This window comes from Dendrobium catenatum, unplaced genomic scaffold (genome assembly GCF_001605985.2).
Source record: "Dendrobium catenatum unplaced genomic scaffold, ASM160598v2 fragScaff_scaffold_201, whole genome shotgun sequence".
In the NCBI taxonomy this organism is placed as follows: Eukaryota; Viridiplantae; Streptophyta; class Magnoliopsida; order Asparagales; family Orchidaceae; genus Dendrobium; species Dendrobium catenatum.
This window is the reverse complement of record NW_021318663.1, coordinates 329,295-348,859: the sequence shown is the minus strand read 5'-3', so window position 1 is coordinate 348,859 and position 19,565 is coordinate 329,295. Positions and strand designations below refer to the sequence as shown.

At 34.9% G+C, this 19,565-nt stretch overlaps 1 protein-coding gene across 1 annotated transcript; it reads left to right on the top strand.

Annotated features, from left to right (window-relative positions):
- The first annotated feature begins 1,522 nt into the window (after positions 1 to 1,522).
- LOC110107188 (protein trichome birefringence-like 5) lies at positions 1,523 to 19,305 on the top strand. Its single transcript, XM_020837374.2, has 5 exons — positions 1,523 to 2,254; positions 16,842 to 17,034; positions 17,800 to 17,993; positions 18,253 to 18,411; positions 18,494 to 19,305. Exons 1-5 carry the CDS (start codon positions 1,602 to 1,604, stop codon positions 18,813 to 18,815), a joined length of 1,521 nt encoding a protein of 506 aa, XP_020693033.1. The 5' UTR covers positions 1,523 to 1,601; the 3' UTR covers positions 18,816 to 19,305.
- Positions 19,306 to 19,565: the final 260 nt, after the last annotated feature.

Here is a 19,565-nt window from a genome sequence, read left to right as displayed (position 1 = left end):
GTTCGAATCTTCTTTGCGCAATATATGATTAAATAAGATTTAAATGTTGCTTAAATATAATTTTAATTATATTTAAATGAAATTTTAGTGAATATAATTAGAATTTTATCAAAATATGATTTGAACCTAAGTTGTTTGAGACAAATTTGATTAAAAAAACATTTGATCACTCTTACTATACACAAATATATGGTAGATCAATATCAAAACCTTTTGAGAAATTTTTTTTTGAGTTTTTTGAGCTAATTAAATCCAAATTCACACACATAACACAATTGAAAGTTTTAGGGTAAGCTCTCATCCAACATATCAAAATTGGCTGCATCTTTTAAGATTAAGTTTTTGTTTGGAATGGATTTCTTATTGCTTCTTAAACCAACTTTAGTTTACCACAAAGTTACTTTAAGAAATAATAGAAAAAGTCGTCCCACATGAAGCATAAATGATTACCCTATAAAGTTCAATAAAGGATTCCTATGCAGCTATGCTTTATTAGCTGTTGAGTGCATGAAGGTTATGAGAGAAATTATTTTATGCGAATATCGATCCGTCCATCTGTAAGCAAATCATAACGCACTGCATCACCTGAAGCACAATTACAGTACATAAAAAAAAAAAAAAAACTTGATGCCCTCTTTTTATTAGGTCCGGTGTAAGGACGTAGAGGAAGGTCCGGTCGGAGGCAAAATCCCGCGAAAAAACTCGGTATTTGCTCGGTATTGCTAGGTATTATTTGATAATAACAAGAAATACCGTTCTGTGAAAACCAATACCGAGTTATACCGAGCAATACCGAGTTATACAACTTTTGTATAACTCGGTATTGCTCGGTATAGCTCAGTTTATCTCGGTATTGGGTCTTCACGTGATGGTATTCCTCGTTATTGTTTGGTATTGCTCGGTATTTGCTCGGTATTTCTCATTTTTTGGCGCAATTTGGCCTCCGACCGGACGTTCCTCTAGGCCCGGTCGGAGGACGTAACAATTGTTCCTCTCCCACGGCAAATTATTACATCCGGTCATCGGACCCGGAGATAGGTCCGTATATTAGTAAAATATTATTTTAAACTAAGAGCGTCGAAAGCGCAGGAGAATCGCATGTAAAACGCAATCAAAGCGCAGTCAAAGCGCAACTAAAGCGCAGTAAAAAAGCACAGTCAAAACACAGATGACATGACAAATTTTTATTGAATATCCGAACCTATTTTTAGGTCCGATCACTGGACCTAATAATTTGCCCTCTCTCACAACATTCTTATCCGCACAGAATAATTTATCAGTTTTTTTTTTGGGTAAATTTGAGGCCACAGCCCATATATTAAAAAAAGAAGTTACATGTAAAAAGAAAAGAATCCAACATAAGAACAACAAGAAAAGTTCTTATGAGGAAGAGAAGACAAAAAAACCCCAACTATACCACCCAATCATAACAAAAGTTAATTCATCATAATTAAAAGGCTAGCATTATTCTTTCTCAATGAACCTCAAAAGAATTTAAAGAACATTAAAAAAAACAGCACCCAGTCACACCCCGCCAGTCGCCGGCGGCCGCACATCTTTTGCCCAAACCAAAAAACCAAAATGTCCATTAATCTACGTTTATGGCACTCACATTCTCGCTCCCCCTCTCCCACGCCAAGAGCCGCTTCACTCTCTCCCTTCTCCTCCTCACGCCTCTTATACTCGCCGCTCTCTTCGTCGCCAATCAATCCGTTCCCTTATTCTCTATTTCCCTCTCTGCCTCCCCCGACCTCTCCCTCTTCCGCGCCTCCCGTCTCAACTCTTCACATTCCCTCCATCTCCTTCCTCTCCCATCGCCTCCGCTTCTGCCACCGTCACAGGCGGAGGAACCTTCCATCTCCCCTTCCTTCCTGCCGTTGCCTCCTGGCGAGGACTCTGCAGCAGACGATGAAGAGGATCGAGGAATGGATGAGGACAGTTCTTCCCTTTCGTCTTCTCATGCTCCTTTGAAGGACCAAAAGATCTCTGAGCCTGAATCTGCGGCGTTGTCGGTCCTCAAAAGAGGATTCGCGCTGGAGGCTGATCAAGAAGGTGCTGCAGTGAATAGCAAGGATGCGAAGAAGTGCGATTTATACAAAGGAAAGTGGGTAAGAGATGAGGAAGGGCGGTACCCGCTCTACGCTCCGGGGTCTTGCCCTTATGTAGACGAGGCTTTTAGTTGCCAGGAGAATGGGAGGCAGGATGTCGATTATCTTAAATGGAGGTGGAAACCTGACGATTGTGAGCTTCCTAGGTAAAGGTTTTAATTCATCAATTCGTTTACTTTTTTTTTTGCGACTGAAATTGTGAAGTTTTGGAACTTATTGTGAGAAGAAAAGTTCACCTCCAAAATTGTTTTACGCGTTATTACAATTGTGAGGACTGCTGATGTCAAATTTAGGAGATGAATGTGATCTCTTTTTATGCTGCAACAACTATTCTGACTAAGGTCGTGCTGGTCTTGGAACTTTTATTTGGTCCGGTCACAGGACGTAGCTCTACGTTCGGCCGCCAGTAGAATCGTGCCACGCATTCTCACTATACCGCGCACCCCGACAACCCGACCCGGAACGGACCCAGGATGGCTCGGTATTTCTCGATTTTACTAGGTATTGCTCGGTATTACTCGGTATTGCTAGGTATTGGTCGATTTTGCTTGACAATAACCAATACCGAGCAAATATTGAGCAAATACCGAGTAATATCGAGTTGTACTGTGTTGTACTGAGTTTTTCTAGAAAAACTCGATACAACTCGGTACAACTCGGTATTTGCTCGGTATTGATCTTTACAGAACGATATTTCTCGTTATTGCCATGCAATACCGAGCAAATACCGAGTAATACCTCGCAATACGCGAACATATCATTCCTGGGTTCCGGTCCGGGTCAAGTCGTCGGGCCGCGCGGTAGAGAGTAAGAGCACATGGCAACATGTTATTGGCAGTCAAACGTAGCTCTACGTCCGGTCAGAGGACGGTCTTGACCAACTAGAAAGCTAGTGTTCAGAAGCACTATGAGTGAAAGAGAAAGACGAAATGAAATTAGAGAGCGGCACAGATAAATGAAAATTCAGTTTAGATTAATCTTCCTTGGGATCTCTTTGAGTATATTATTAAATTTCTTTTTTGAGATGAACATAAACAAGTTTTTCGTTCTCCATCAATTCCTCTTTCTAGCTAAATTTTGAGGATAAAATCATCCCTTCTTTTTTTTGGTTTATAGAGGTTATATATATGGGCATGAGATTTAAGCACTGACCGGTAGTAATCGCTTGTGCAATCCTATTACAAACTGAATTGCTCCAATAAATCCTTCGGAAATCCAAAATAACTTCTAGAGAACTTTTTTCAGAGTTTTCATCTTTCCATATGTATTTAGGTAGAGGTGATCAAATTTGATGCTCCTCTAACTTTTTTTATTTACTTTGAAGATACGACTTCATTATTTTTCTCACTAATAAGAATTTCAAGTTGACATATGGCTGACACTTCAATTGGCTGTGCTGCGGATTTTATCTGTCCTACCTATAGGGGCATTTTTAGCTCTTCAAGTATGGGGAATGAGGTGTGCATCATTAGCTATTTAATTAAGCTCATGGTGAATGAAATATTTTTAAGTTTTGCAGTGCAATTTTTATATGAATTGCATTATCATATTCACCTGTGCCATCATTTCATTCATCATAGCACTCTGCAGAGTAATTTCTTTATCTTTGGCCTTCATCTATTGCTTATTATATCACTATGTACAAGCCATAGTAGATGAAGTACTTTTTTTATCTTTGCCTCTCCTTTATGAGTGCTAATATTTGCATCAACTTCAATAATAATGCTATTAATGTCAGGTGTAGACTAATATTACATTAGTCATATTTATAGCCCTTCAAAAAAAACAAAAAAAACTAGATATGAGAGGATACAAAAAAAAGCCCCTTGGAAGCTTGTTTGGAAATGCTAACCCATTTTAGAAATGAGTATGAATGTTATCATTGCTAAAAAGAGTATTCTGAAAAAATTAGCAAAGTGATTCACGTTTTCTTGACATATTCATTAAAGCATTAAACTTTAGGGATCGATTTAATATTCCCACAATCATAACATTATTAACAAACTAGTAATCGACTGAATCCCTCATGCATGCATAACTATATCCACCATTATTAAACCTCTAAAAATTAATGACCTGAAGATGATGAGGCAAATAGGGATTACAACATTTTTAAAAATTTCAAGTGACTATTACATTTAGATTCTCTAATCTTTAACAGGGTTCTTTAAAGGAGAAAGATCATCCATTCATTTGTTCCAGAAGATAGGATCATTATATTCACAATTAAATAATATGAAGGAAATAAAATCAATCTATTCAGGAAGAAGAACACTTAGGGGTAAAGATTTATCCTGCTCATCAGTGCTGGAAAAATGATAAATCTTTAAATTAGATTCACAATCATTATGCATATCTACTAGCTTGAAAGGATTAAGCCTCTCTTCTTACAGGAATTAAAAATTACCCTTTCACATACACTAATAGATGATTTTTTGTTTAATAATACAAAGCCTATTCTACACGGGAGAATTAATAATCTTATTCATAAGTAAAAATGTGTGTTTAGAATAACAGTACTAAGAATGGAGAAATTTGGACAAAATGGAATCGTTCAATCTAAATCTCCACAACTTATGGGACATAACTTTGATATGGTCATTGAAATATCTAACACCAAAATTATCGTTAAAGGTAGGGTAATATATATTAGCCTTTTTGGATTAAATAATCTTTCTACAATAATCTCTAGCTATAAAAAAAGGAAAGTAGAAAAAGTAATTTGTGATGGCTTTCCTTGTGGGATTATTTAGTGCTTGCAATGGGATAATAACAAGAATATACTTAATGAGAGTCATTTTTACCCCAGGAGCTAAGAATGTCTTCCTATCTCGTGATTTTATGTTATGCTTCTTGATTACACAAGAAATTACCTTTTGAGTAGATGTGGACTCCTTGGAGAAGAAGAACAAAAGAGAGGAGAGAATAGAAAGAGAAAAATAGATTTTTATTCCTTGTTTTGTTTATTATAGCAATTGTATATTTATAGAATTCAGGTTTATTAAAACCTGTACTGAATTTTTGGCTAAGTTGAACCATTTTTAGGTCCAACGCTGAAATGCCTTATTAAAAAAAAAATGATACAAGAACGGATTAAATACATTAATAAAAGACAAATGTTGTTGTTTATTCCTTCGGACTTGACTTGTTGGCTCCAGTTTGAGTTGGTGTGCACCTATTGGTGATTGTCGATTATTGTTGCTACTTCTTGGAATGTCCGCCGGTTGTTGGTATAGATGCTGGTCTATCTTGTGAGTTTTTCCTCGTCGTCTATAGACTTGAATGTTGGTATTGTTTTCCTTGTCCCGTTCTTCAATATTTCTAATCCAATCTTCCCATTTATTCTGAATTATAGTGGAGTCCAAATGAATAACTTTCTGCCTAATACTTCTGTCACCTTGAAAAGCAACCTTGTCCTCAAGGTTGAGAGTTGGACAAAAGGAACAAAGAACTAAATTTTTTTCCCAATAAGCATCTTCTGGAGGGGATAATGTCCATTGTAAAAGAACCTATTTGTGAGAATGTTCACGGATGTGAATTAAACATGAAGTGAGAATTATAGACTGTTGTTGTGGCTGAAATTCGAGTGAGGAAGAGGGGTGATTGTTATAACGCTTATATAAAGTACTTGAAAGGGTCCAAAATAATGCTTGACAAGTTTAGAATGGGTGCTTTGGATGACTGATGATTGGAAGAAATGTTGTAATTTAACAAAACCCAATCACCTATGTTTAATTTTGCATCTCTATGGCGACGATCAGCCATGATTTTCATGCGGTGTTGAGCTTGTTGTATGTTTTGTCGAAGTGTTTGGAGTAGGGTATTGCGATTGGTTAAAAGTGTATCAACTGCAATGATATCTGATTGCCTCGTGTATAGGAAGGGTATCAACTGCAGCGATATCGATCAAACGTGCTTGATATGGTGTTATTTATATAGCGATATGGTAGGAGGTATTGTACCATAATTCTGCCTAACATAGGAAGGTGGAACATAGTTTTGGAGTAGTGGAGGTAAATGCTTGAAGATACTGTTCTAAACATCGATTGGGGATTTCTGTATGGTCATTTGTTTGTTGGTGATAGGCAGTGTTGTAGTGTAGTGTGGTGCCACTTAAAGCAAATAGTTTATGCCAAAAAGTACTTACATGATGTCGCGATAAAAAAAACAATGATTTTTAGAAAACCATGTAGATGGATGAACATATGGGCAAAGAGATCAATAACCCAAAAGGCGGAATAAGTGGTAGGTAAAAGACCAAAATGAGCAAATTTGGATAAATGATCAATAACAACTAAAATAACGGTGTAACCTTTGGAATGAGGTGAGCCGGTGATGAAGTTCATGGACAAACCTGCCCAAACTTGAGAGGGAATTGGAAGGGGAGATAGGAGACCAGTAGAAGCCATAATAGCTGACTTGATTTCTTGGCATGTGAGGCATTTACTAACAAATTTAGCAAGATTTTTATGTAATCCTGGCCAATAAAAACATGCAACAAGTTTTTTGATAGTTTTGAGAGTACCAACATGTCTTGCAAGAGGTGTAGAGTGAAATTCTGTAAGTCAGTAAGCAAGTAATTTTTGAGAGATGGGCGTTTACTCATATAAATATGGCTTTTGAAGTAGAGAAAGTTATCCCGGATTTAATAGTCCTTGGTTGATAAATCACCCTTGGTAAGTTGTGTTGTAATATGGAGTATATTTGGGGCAATCAATGTATAATACCCGAATATTCGAAATAAATGTAAGTATATACTTTCTCTAAATGTATATTGATTTTTATTAAATTCCACTTAAAAAAAAAATATAAAATCAACTAGTTTGACGTGTGGAAGTATGCATAGAATAGTAATCTAATTATCTAATTTAATAAATTGTACTAATGGTACAGCTAATGTATTTAACTGTTTATAATTAACTTATTATGATTTAAACAGTTGAGTCAAATCCACGTATTATGTATATGAAGAATTAATGCAATTCAGATTCTAAATTCCAGGATTCCACTTAGGTTAGCATGCATTGGCTGATCTTTTCCCTAGTCCATCCAACGGTTAGCATTACAGCTTAGTGGAATGCAAGAGTTAGTGGAATTAAGAATATCTATATTATAATGTATGGTGTGTACGGCTGAGAGAGTTTATTTATTTATTTATTTATTTGTTTAAGTAATAACCGAGTAGTGGATGTTAGGGATTATACAAGGCTCAGTATTTATTTCCTACCCACCGTTCTTTGAAGTTGGACGTTGTGGGTGAGCAGGAGAAAGGACTATTAGGAAGGTGATTTAAGCCATATGTTGGGGGATAAGCCCGCACAAGTAAAGGCGAAAGACCTGACGAGGTAAGCCTATACTCTCAAATCTAGAAATTGGGAATTGGACCCAACTCTGAATTGAGAGAACAGCTTTAATTCTAAAAGTTGGGAATCTAGACCCAACCTTGAATTGGAAAGCTAAAAGGGTGCAAAAACTTATAGCCATTATATGATAAGTTAATAAGGGTGTTGAACAATTAACAAAAATGAAAGTGTACTGTTATATATATTTTTTTGGTGATCCATGTGAATGGTGCTCTAACCATATTATTATTTGGTCATAAATGGTATGTCTTTCTAAATGGTTAAAATGCTATTATTATTTTTTATACATTGCTTGTGTATTTCATTGAGCCATAGCTCATTTGTAGTGGTTATACTGCAGGTAAGGGAAAGGAGCCTGTAGGGCGCTAGGCGAGAAAGAGGTGACCGTTCCTTTTTGGTGTATATATGTTTTGATGTACAAAGGGATTTTAGAGGAAATCTGAAGGATAGCTGTATAGATCTTTTGGTATGTAAGTAAATTTCAAAAGTGTGAGTAGAGCTCTGTATTTGTTTTAATTCTGTTGATGTTCAGTAAAGTACATTATATGCTTCCATTATGATGTTCGTAGTTGATAGGTTGACATGTTAAGAGAGCCTAGTTAGATTTATTTCCTTCTCTGTTATACTCTAGTTTGTTTGTTAGAGAGTAAGCCAAACTGGGGTGTGACACAATGTTTCCTGTTTTGATTCCTTAAGAAAAGAGAGAAGAGTTAGTAATTAAGGCAAAGAGGGAAGCAAAAGGAGTGATAGAAGACTCCCTGGCATTAGGAAGGCGAGATAATGAGTCAGCCACTGTATTTGTTTTACTTGGTTTATATTCAATGCGAAAATTAAAGCCTAATAATTTACAAAAATAATATTGTTGGCCGGGAGTTTGGAAAACTTGGGTTTATAATTCATGAAGGCTCTTATGGCTGGTACGAATAACAAATTTGATACTAAGACATTGATTCCACTTGCAAACTGCTTCCGTAATGGCATATAATTCTTTTAAATAAGTGGAAGACTGAGATAATTGCAAACCTAATTGTTTATTATAAAAAGCAATAGGATGATTATTTTGTAACAAAACAACCTTAATACCAACATTGGAAACATTAGTTTCAATAATAAAAGTTTTGGTAAAGTCTGGTAACCTTGTAACTATCATGCCCTAGAATCTAAATTGGAAAATAATTATATATTTTATCTTTTATAATAACAACTAGAGCTATCTCACTTATTTCAATAATAAAATACCAGTGGAAACAAATCTATTGATCAAAACAAATATATATCTATATTTAATACTTCAAAAATCATATACAGTAGTCAAGAGTTATACTATATTGACTACCCACTCCTAACTACAAAAAATATGTAAGAAAAAAAGACAAAACATTAGTAAAAAATGAAGAATCTTATAACCGATAATTCTCACACTATCGATTGTCTTTCTTAACCTGAAATCATTTAAATCACATATAATGAGTTAAAAAGCTCATCATATCACCAAAATTCTACAACTGCACTCAAAGCACACAAAAAAAATTATGCATGTAATCAGTCAATTTATAATTATAGTAGTTAATATGATTATGAATATGTGCAGAAACAATAAACATATGTGTTAACACTTTAATACTAAAACCAGTGCCAGTAAGGTACAGAGATAGATAAACATTGCAATGCAGATATCGAAGCAGTAAAACAATAATTCTTAAATCATACATCGTAGCAGTACTATCCAAATAAAAAAATCATCACTCTAGTAAAATGGAAGTATTTAGGAAAACTATTAAAATCCATAGCAATATAATACAATACTATTTAGAAATCGTCTAGGAGTGTACACATGATCTTTAGTTATGTCTCAGTGTTAATCAATAACTTATACGACATGCTTCGTAATAGAAATCACATACTTAGTAACAGTAAATTATTATAGTTACAATGAATCGAAAGTGATAGTACAGTAAATCAGTAACAATATATCAGTAGTAGTGAACAATACAATAAATCATGTCCAAGCAATTATACTAAACAAGTAAGGAGTTATAGTTTGCGTGGTGTTTTTTTTAATAATCAGTAAATCAATAATCGTTGGCTTAGTAACAGAGTTGTCAATTTTATCCGTCGGCACAATAATTAACTCTTTATAACTCTCAATTAGTGAATCATCTGAATCAATATAGGATAACACTAAACCACAATATTTAAAGAAAAGTCAGTCGGCCCGCCATCCTGTATAAGTATAAATAAGTCTCCAGCCAACGTCAATAAATCATCAGCTTTTACTTGTCTTCACACACATTATTATTATTATATTATAAAAATAATAACAACCAATTATTATCTAATCGCAGGCTCATATTCATTCATAATACCTGCATTAATAATATAATCGGATTAAAATACCAAAATCAATAATTACAAATTTAATTGGTGAAATTATGAAAACAACCAGTCAAAATGTCCGGAATAATTAGTACTATGATATACATAAAGTTATGTGATAGAAGTTCACTAAATTTGGAGAAAATGTAATAAAATCAATTTGGGTAAAATCAAACGGTTGAAATTAAAATATTTGAAAATAAAAATAGGATATAAGTCAGCTAATAAAAATATGATAGAAGTCACCTATAGTGATCTAAATAATTTTCGTAAAAGCGGCTGAACGAATTGGCGGCTAAAATCCCGGTTTCTCTTTCCTCTCTCCTTCTCCCTTCTCTTTGTTTTTTTCCTTTCCTTCCATGGCAAGCCGAACAAGATAGTGAGGGAGGGATGGTTGGCTAAGTGGAGAGAAAAATATATATATAAAAACACATTATGATGCCTAGCGCCGCTGCACCCAAGTGACCCAACGTTGTTGTGTCGCATGCGATTTTAAAGTTACCATAAAATAAAAGTTTGGTGCCAAGGCGCCACTCTTTGACACTTCTCAGGGCCACTGCGTCCGAAATCACAGTGTTGTAGCACTCCAACTTGCAAATTTTTGAAATTTTTTGAAATTCATATAATTCAAATTTAGGACTATTACAAGAACAGGGGTAGAAGTCATAGTGAGTTTCAAATTAGAAATGGGTTAGAGGCATGAGTGTCCCATTTAAAAAATATTTATTAAAGGAGCTGCAATAAAGGCATAATTAGATATGAAATTGGTTAAGCCCAAAAATGATCGTAAATGTTGTAATGAAGAGGGAGTAGGCCATGTAGTCATTGCTTCAATTTTTTTGGGATCCACCTTGATGCTAGCAGAGGTAATAATGCGCCCAAGATATTCTATTGAAGATTGACAAACTTGGCTTTTATTTAATTTTAAAAAGTGATGATTATCCTGAAGGCATTGAAAACCCATATGGAGATGATCATAATGGAGATCCAAAGCATGACTATATACTAAAATATCATAAAAATATGGTAACAAATTTGCGAAGATGTGGATGAAAGACTTGATTCATTATAACTTGAAAAGTAGAAGGTGCATTCATAAGACCAAAAGCAATTACTAAGAATTCAAAGTGCCGATCATTGTTCAGAAAGTAGTTTTATGAATATCTTTCCCGTGCATACGAACTTGATGATATCGTGAACGAATGTGTAGTCTAGAAAAAATATGGAACCATGTAATTCATGTAAAAATTTGTCTATCGTAGGGATAGGAAATTTATCTTTGATGGTTAAAGCATTAAGGGATCTGTAATCGACAAAAAAATGCCAAGTTCCATCACGTTTCTTTACAAGTAATACCGAACTGGAGAAATGACTATGGCTATAACGAATTATTCAAGAATGTAATATTTTAGCGACCAATTGTTCCATTGCATCTTTTTGAAAATGAGGATAGCAACAAGGGCGGATGTTTACTGGTTTAGATAGTGATAGTAGGTTGATATGGTGGTCAATGAGATGTGGAGGTAATCCTCATAAGGACAAATAAATGTTTAAAATGTAATAAAAGATTGGAAATAGAAACTAGCATATGCTTTATAATGGAAGTAAGAGTTTCATCTAGGGGTGTAAGTGAGGCGAGCCGGCTCGAGCTCGACTTGTTTATGGGCTCGTGAGCTGAGCTTATCGAGCTCACAAGTCGAGCTCAAGCTCGAGTTCGAGCTTGAGCCGGCTCGAATAAATATTAATATTTTTAAAATAATATATTTTATTTATTAAATTTAAATATTAAAAAAATTAATAAAAACCACTTAATTTTTATTTAAATGTTAAACATTTCATTTTTTTTCTCTAAATTATGATTAAGTTTTAAAAATCTTGCTTAAGTTTTAAAAATCCCGCCTAATTTTTAAAAATCCTGCCTAAATTTAAAAATTCCCGCCCATGGCTCGTGAGCCGGCTCGAGCTCGTTTACAGTGAGACGAGCATGAGTTCGAGCTCGCTTTCCAACTAACAAGCCGAGCTCGATAAGGGCCTAAACTCGATTCGACTCGTTTACACCCCTAGTTTCATCCAGGAAGTTGGTGAGATTAATGTTATTGTCTAAAACATGAGAGTGAATAGTAAAAAGTTGTAGAGATGGAGAGTGTGATATTGAAGCACAGAATTGATGAAAGTAAATAAGGTCAAATATTAATTGAGGTTCTCCGGAGAGAGTGATAGGTTTTGCAAGGAAGTTTTCTCTACTTAGTTCTTGTTTTAAACTGGAAATAAAATAGCTAATTAGAGTTAATTCAGATAGACGAGGAACCTTGAAAGCAGGATTTTCAAAAGTGGTATGATATTCCAGAATAGTAGATTGTCGTGTTAATTCAGAAAGATTTTCGTGTAAATCTTCATAATAAAGACCAAAACGTTGGTGTAAGGATAGCATGAATTTGGGCCAAGGACTTTGGTCTTTTGTACGTAACCATTGATATCATGTTGTCGCTGATCCTTCAATATGAAAAGATGCAGTATGAACGCGATGAAAATCTGATGTGTTGTGAAAATCGAAATACTTTAAAGATCCATTAAAGCGAGGGAGTTCAATTTTCATATGTTTAAGGAAAGAAAAACATGATAGGGGTGTAGCTTGTTGTTGGGAGGGCGAGGCGGACAGTTGATTCTAGGATTCTAATAGACGATGATGGTTCTTGATGTAGTGTAGGAGGCTGATCAGCGCATAAGCTCTAGGCACTTGTGAACGGAGTCCATGAAGACCTTGGAATTGTTGCAAGTTGGTGTTGATGAAAGAGATTTGAACATCAGCTTGGTGTAGTGATTTCTAAATTTCAGAGAATTGAGATTCTTGATGATTTTGCATGGAACGTAGAGCCTTTGCCAAATCTATATTCTTCATTTCGATTAGAGATTGGCGGCTGTTTGAGTTTAAGCAAGAAAAATGTCTTGAGAGATAAAAGCAGTATGTCAATTTCTTGAAAAAATGGAGAAAAATGTAGGGTGGGTGGGTAAGAAAAACTTTAGGGAGCTGGTTGAGGAAAAAGAGAAAACAAAATATGTCCAATAACAAGTTTTCCAACAGCAATTGTAAGGCAGGTTGTGTGAGAAAAGGAGGAATGCTTGTCTGGAGATTCTAATGTATAAAACAGCAGGTTCTTGACGGGCAGGAAGACTTCCACCGGATCCTTCTTGAAGATATGGTGCAGCTAGAGCATATCTGCTACTGGAATTAAGGTGATTTTTGCGACTGAAAAAGGTAGGAGAAAAACAATTGCTGCTGTGGAAGGAGTGGCGAAAAAACAACTGTAGAAGAATTCTCGGAAAGTTGAGATTATGGTAACGCCGTAACGGGAGTACTATTTGATATGCTTCTTGATTACACAAGAAGAATGAGGCATCTTTTGAGTAGGTGTGGACTTTAAGAAGAAGAAGAGAAGATTGGAGACGATAGAAAAGAGAAAAACAGATTTTTATCCCTTGTCTTGTTTCTTACAACAATTGTGTATTTATAGAGTTCAGGCTTATTAAAATCTAAACCGAATTCTTGGCTAGGCTGAACCAGTTTTGGGTCCAAGGCTGAAATGTCTTATTTAAAAAGAAAAAAATGATACAAGAAAGGATTAAATACATTAATAAAAGACAAATGCTACTGTTTATTCCTTTGGACATGACTTGCTGGCTGCGGTTTGAGCTGAGCGGGAGCCTATTGAGGATTGTAGATTGCTGATGCTGCTTGGATTGTCTGCCGGTTGTTGGTATAGCTTCTGATTTATCTTGTGAGCTTTTCGTTGTCGTTGGTAGACTTGAATGTTGGTATTGTTGTCCTTGTCCTGTTCTTCAGTATTTCTAATCCAATCTTCCCATTTATTTTGAATTATAGTGGAGTCCAAATGAACAACTTGCTGCCTAACATTTTACTTCTAATTTTTTTAAGCTCATGAGAAAGAGCAACCTTTTTGTGGCCTTTATAGAGAGGAATTCCAAGAGAGGTCATGTGAAGCTTATCCAACATGACTCTGGCAACATCCCAAATAGAATTTCTTCTGATTTTAGGGCAGTTGAGTGGGCTATAATGCTATATAAGTCGATTTCTTGGTGCTAAAGAGTTTCCCCAAAATATGCTTACAATAGTTCAAGACATGAATAATATTGTTAAGAGATCTCTGATTGTTATTAGTAAAAATTAAAATTTCTTCTACAAAAGATTAATGGAAAATTAATGTTTTTTTCCAAAATTATATCTATGAAAAGATTATTAAGATCTTTAGATAGATAATCAATTATAATGATGAAAAAGAGGAGAGATTTATGACCAAATTGCTTGAGATTACATCGGGATTTATGAAAATCACACGATCCACCATTTATAATAATAGAAAACTAGTATTTATAAATCAACACTTAGATTTTATCAATATAATTATTGTGAAATCCAAATTTACCCAAAATGGCCAACATGAATGGACATTGAGTCCGATCATATAGCTAACAACTCAATATGATGTAATTTGAAGAGATACTACTCGTTCTAATAGGTGACATTATTTTTGAAAGATTGCTTACTAATTGTTTTGATGGCTTATGCCATGAAGCACAATCTTCCATCGAAGTAAATCAAAATTACATTTGACATAAAAGGGTTCAGGGAATAGGCTCAAACTGCAAAGTAAAGAAGGATAAATCTCTACAGTTTAAGGACACTCGATCGCTGCAAAAGTGGTGGTTTCATGTTCTCTATAATTTTTTAAAATCATTCAACTATTTTCGTATATGGCAGCAACATGGGATTTCATGGTCTGATCAATCACTTTTTCTTCTAAATTGCAAGATTGGAATACTCAATAAAGATGAAGAGCCACTTAGATGGAAAATTAGGTTATTGTATGTGATAAAGAGGAGATTCAAAATAGAGGAAGATGATGAGTTAGTTGAGATTGATGAACAAGGAGATCAATCTGAGAAGTTCTTAGTAAAGAGGAGCATCCATTTGTTTATGTATCTATACAAAGGTAGAAGAGCATTCACAACCACGAATAACCCAAACGCTATATCAATTCACGTGGATAAAACTTTGGAAAAAAGCTGCAAAAGAAATTAAATGTCTCAAAATGATTGAACCAGATACTCAAACTGAAGAAGGATGAAAAAGTAAAGCTTGAAAACTACTGATCAAGTTGGTCGAAGTCTAAGCCTGAAAAGTTGGAGGGAAGTTGATAGGAATCTGATCTCCACACTAGAAAAATAATAAGAACGAAGAGAAAAATACATCAGAGATTAGCGAGAAAGATGTTTATATCGGCACAACAAACCAAGATACATGATGATCTACTATTCAAAATGTAGATTGACTCTCCATAAACCCTAGGCGCCACTAGGAACAATTTCAAAAAAATGTACATCAAAACAAAATTCATATAATGAAAATAAAACAACCCAATTAACCTTAATATAAACCTTCCTACTTCCCTTCCAAATCCAAATTCAAATTAGCCATTTTTCCCTAAATAAAATTTTCTAATTCCTTCTCAAATCTGAATTCAAATCAGCCATATTTCCCTAAATAAACCTTTCAGAATTCCCTCCTAAATCTGAATTCAAATCAGTTATCTTTCTCTAAATAAATCTTTCCTAAATTCCTCTCAAATCTGAATTCAAATTAGTCATCTTTCCCTAAATAAATTTACATAATTCCCTCCCAATTTTAATTTTCTATGATAAGTAATTAAAGTGGAATTAATCTCTTTTGCTTTTCTTGCCTGCCGTCCACCGTAGTGGGGCCCACAGGCTCAGTCGGTCCATTAAAAGTATTGTTTGATGTAAATTTAATGGAGGGCATTCTTGTTACTACATCATCATATTGCTGACAAAATTAAAGTTGTTGATGAATTCTTCAAACCTTTTAAAACGGTTAGTTAAGAACATAGTGAAAAATGAAAATTTTGGGGATATTTTTAGGTTTGCGGTTGACTTTGGGTTGCAAATTTAGAGCTAAATTAACATTAGGATAATTTGAGATGCCAATTTGTCTCTTTAATGGCAGAATGTTGTCTTGATGTTAAAATATGAGTTGTGTGTCATAATTGATGTATTTTGAAAGTCGGCACTAGCATTTTGGATTGAGGATTACATTTACATGGAAGGGAGACTGCCTTAAGAATGGCTTAGAAAATATTTAGAGTAGTTTTGATGAATGTAGCTATATTTGCTTTGATATTAAGTTTAAATAATTTGATTTTTTTTTTTGCAGAATCAATCATATCTTCCAGTTATTTTATAGGTATCTTAGCATGCAATGCTTGTGCATTAAAAGTCTGACTTGTTCTGATAAGTTTTAGTCGATTTTAATAATATCTGTAAATTTGGAGTCCCATGTTCTTATAGATTTTAGGAGAGTTAAGAATTGTCTTATAGCTGAAAAGGTGATTTAAGGTCTTTTCAAATTAACCAATGAAAATTTTCCAAAATTCTTTAATTTTTGGTTTTTTTGATCCATTAATCTCACCCTGATTCTTTTTTTGCCTATACTTATCTGAAACTTCAGATATTGGGTTTCTCTCCTGCATCATATAATATCCTTGTTTCTTGGTGGAAGGAATATTATTAGCCCCTCTGCCTTGTGTACGCTTGGATGCAAATATCTTGATATGGATATAATTTTTGTATCAGTCAGTGTCAGCATTTTCTGATACAGTGGAACACTATTCAGTTATTGTATTTTCAGGTTTTGTTATCCTTTCTGATTTCGGACTTTTACCAAAGTTTTTTTTTTTTAATGGAATAACACCTGTATTTTAAATTTCTTTTAACTCAATTATTCCCAAATTATTGAATTTTCTGTGTTGCCTGCCATTCTTTCTTTAGTTGATGTATTTCAATTTTATGATTGTTGCATCTTCATTTTTTATCATTATCATTTCTCTAATCCCAATTTAGTGGGACCGGCTTAGATTGTCGAACGAAACTTCATAGTTTGTCCTTATTGTTTGATTTGAAGGTTTAATGCAAATGACTTTTTGGAGAGATTGCGAGGTAAAAGGTTGATGCTTGTTGGAGATTCAATGAATCGTAACCAGTTTGAATCAATACTATGCATACTACGTGAAGCACTGCCGGATAAAAGTAGAATGTATGAAACACGTGGATACAAGATAACAAAAGGGCGTGGCTACTTTGTTTTCCTATTTTTGGTAAGAATAAGTAGTACTTTGAAGCTTTTTGAGATCCTCTCAAATGAAAGAGTTAATTTATCTGTGAAATAAGTGAGTGAGTTCTTTGCTAAGATGTTAATAGAGCATTTCTAATAGTCTTTTCAAACATAATTTTTCCATTTTCAAGAAGACTTAGGCCTCGTTTGAAAAGAATCATACCGGAGTAATCCTTTCGTCGTCCTCTTCGATTCGACCTAAATTTCTCGCCGGAAGATCGCCGCCGGAGCGCCCTCGCCGAACCCGCCGTCCGCGCCTAACTGCTCGGTTCCGCCCCTCTTCGTTCGGTCACGCGTGAAATGGGAGGGGGAGAGGACCGGTTGCTTATTTAGGGAGAAAGGGATTTGCTAAAAGACCAAAATGCCCTTAAGTAATTTCGTCTTAAGAAACAAGTGAGGGTAAAATGGGTATTTATGGACTTATAAAAATAATAACTCTAAAATTAGGCAAAATTTGATATAACTTCTATATACCAAAACGATCAGAATTTCGCATAGGATTTTCTAAAATTAATTTCGTTGCATTCCGATAACCTTGAAAATTTTACTTAAATTCTCGTCGCGGCGCTTTAAAATGCGTGCTATGCCTAAAATAAGATTTTCGGGTTTTACAAAAGCTGTTTAAGAAGCCGTCTCAAACGAAGCCGTCTCAAACGAAGCCGTAGTTGTTAATTTAATTGTAATTTGTAGTGGCATGTATGATTCTATTGGGTTACGTATATTATGATTGGTTTATTATTTTTTGCAGGATTATAACTGTACGGTAAGTTTTGTTCGATCCCACTTTCTTGTTAGAGAAGGAAAGCGTGTGAACCAAAAGGGTAGTTCCAATCCAATTCTTATGATAGATCGCATTTGCAAGTCATCCTCTCGATGGAAGAGGGCTGATATCTTGGTTTTCAACACTGGTCACTGGTGGACCCATGGAAAAACATCGAGAGGGTAAATTCTTCCTTTTCATTTTGCTTTTATTTCGATTTCTTTTGATGATCTTTCATGGGATTTATTATTCTGTGGAGTCCGGACAGCGTCCGGAGACAAATAAAAATGCGTCACGTCACTCCAAAAATGTACCTGCGCTTGGTACCGAGTGAGTAACCGGATGGGAGAACCGTTCGGTGTCCACACAGAATAATAGCTTCCTTCTTGGACACGTTCCAGATAACATCCGAACTAAATTTGCATGCCCTTGATTGCTTAGGAAGGACTATTATAAGGAAGGTGATGTTATCTATCCACAATTTGATGCAACAGAAGCTTTTAAGAAGTCCATGCAAACTTGGGGAAGGTGGATAGATACTAATATGGATCCTTCAAAAAAATTGATTTTGTACCGTGGATATTCTACAGCTCATTTCAGGTTTGTTTCACCTTTCTTTATTATTTCAACAGCCACCGAGTTTTCCCATGAATTTTCAATTAATGAGAGTTTCTTTAACTAGGGGTGGGGACTGGGATTCTGGTGGTACGTGTCATGGAGAGACATCTCCTGCCTTAACTGGACCTATCATTGATAACTATCCTTTGAAAATGAAGATTATAGAGGAAGTGATGGAAAATATGAACTTTCCCGTAGTTCTCTTGAATGTGACTCAGCTGACCAATTTCCGTAAAGATGGTCATCCCTCTATTTATGGCAAGAGGCTGAGAGAAGGAGAAAAAGTCTCTAAGAGACGCCAGGACTGCAGCCATTGGTGCCTCCCTGGAATCCCTGATACATGGAATGAGTTAATCTATGCAACTCTGGTTTTGGATAAGAGATGAGCAGAAAGTCTATCTATGGCAAATTCATTTCATAGTTCCTCCATTGTGTAGTTTCATACCATCATGACTAATGAGCAAGTGGTTTTGTGACATGAAGAGTGCATGAAGATTGCCTGAGGTTTCAGGTAATCAACACGAACACTTCTTTGGCTGTTTGGTGTTCTCCATTGTGAATGATCATAGTTACTAGGATTGTGTTGATTATAAGAATGACATTGTTTTGTTGATTGGATGTTGCTAATTAAGCCTAAAGTTTCGTTTGGGATGACTTTCTTATTACTTCATAAAGCAGCTTTTTAGTACACAAAATTTAATTTTGTGTACTAAAAAGCTGCTTTAAGAAACCATAAGAAAGTTATCCCAAACGAAGCTTTAATGATTAGCGTTATGTAATGATTATTCTTACGGGTGAAAGTGGTGGATCCATCTTTAGATTTCTCTTAAACTTCAATGCATTCGAAATGGTACTATTTCAGATCACACTGCACAATCTCAAAGAAGTCTTATTGGCTGATTGCAGCAAAATTTTCATTTCACTGTTCTTGTTTTATGTTTGTCAATAATGCAACACCGGAAAGAGTTTTTAGGTGGAAATTTGAAAATATGAAAATCATGAGGCATATACCAATGGAAACTCATTTGAAATATATTCTGTTAGTTTGAATGCTAGATTATATTGAGTTGCCCTTCATTAAATTTGAATGCAAAATGGTTTTTTGAAAGAGTCGAAAAAGTTGATGTTGATGATAT

What these genes read in the sequence shown, in the direction of transcription:
- LOC110107188 (XM_020837374.2), top strand. Translation starts at nt 1,602, where the DNA reads ATGGCACTCACATTCTCGCTCCCCCTCTCCCACGCCAAGAGCCGCTTC. An exon ending in CATGGAAAAACATCGAGAGG is followed by an intron (nt 17,994 to 18,252) that starts GTAAATTCTTCC and finishes TTGATTGCTTAG; the next exon opens with GAAGGACTATTATAAGGAAG. An exon ending in TATTCTACAGCTCATTTCAG is followed by an intron (nt 18,412 to 18,493) that starts GTTTGTTTCACC and finishes TTCTTTAACTAG; the next exon opens with GGGTGGGGACTGGGATTCTG.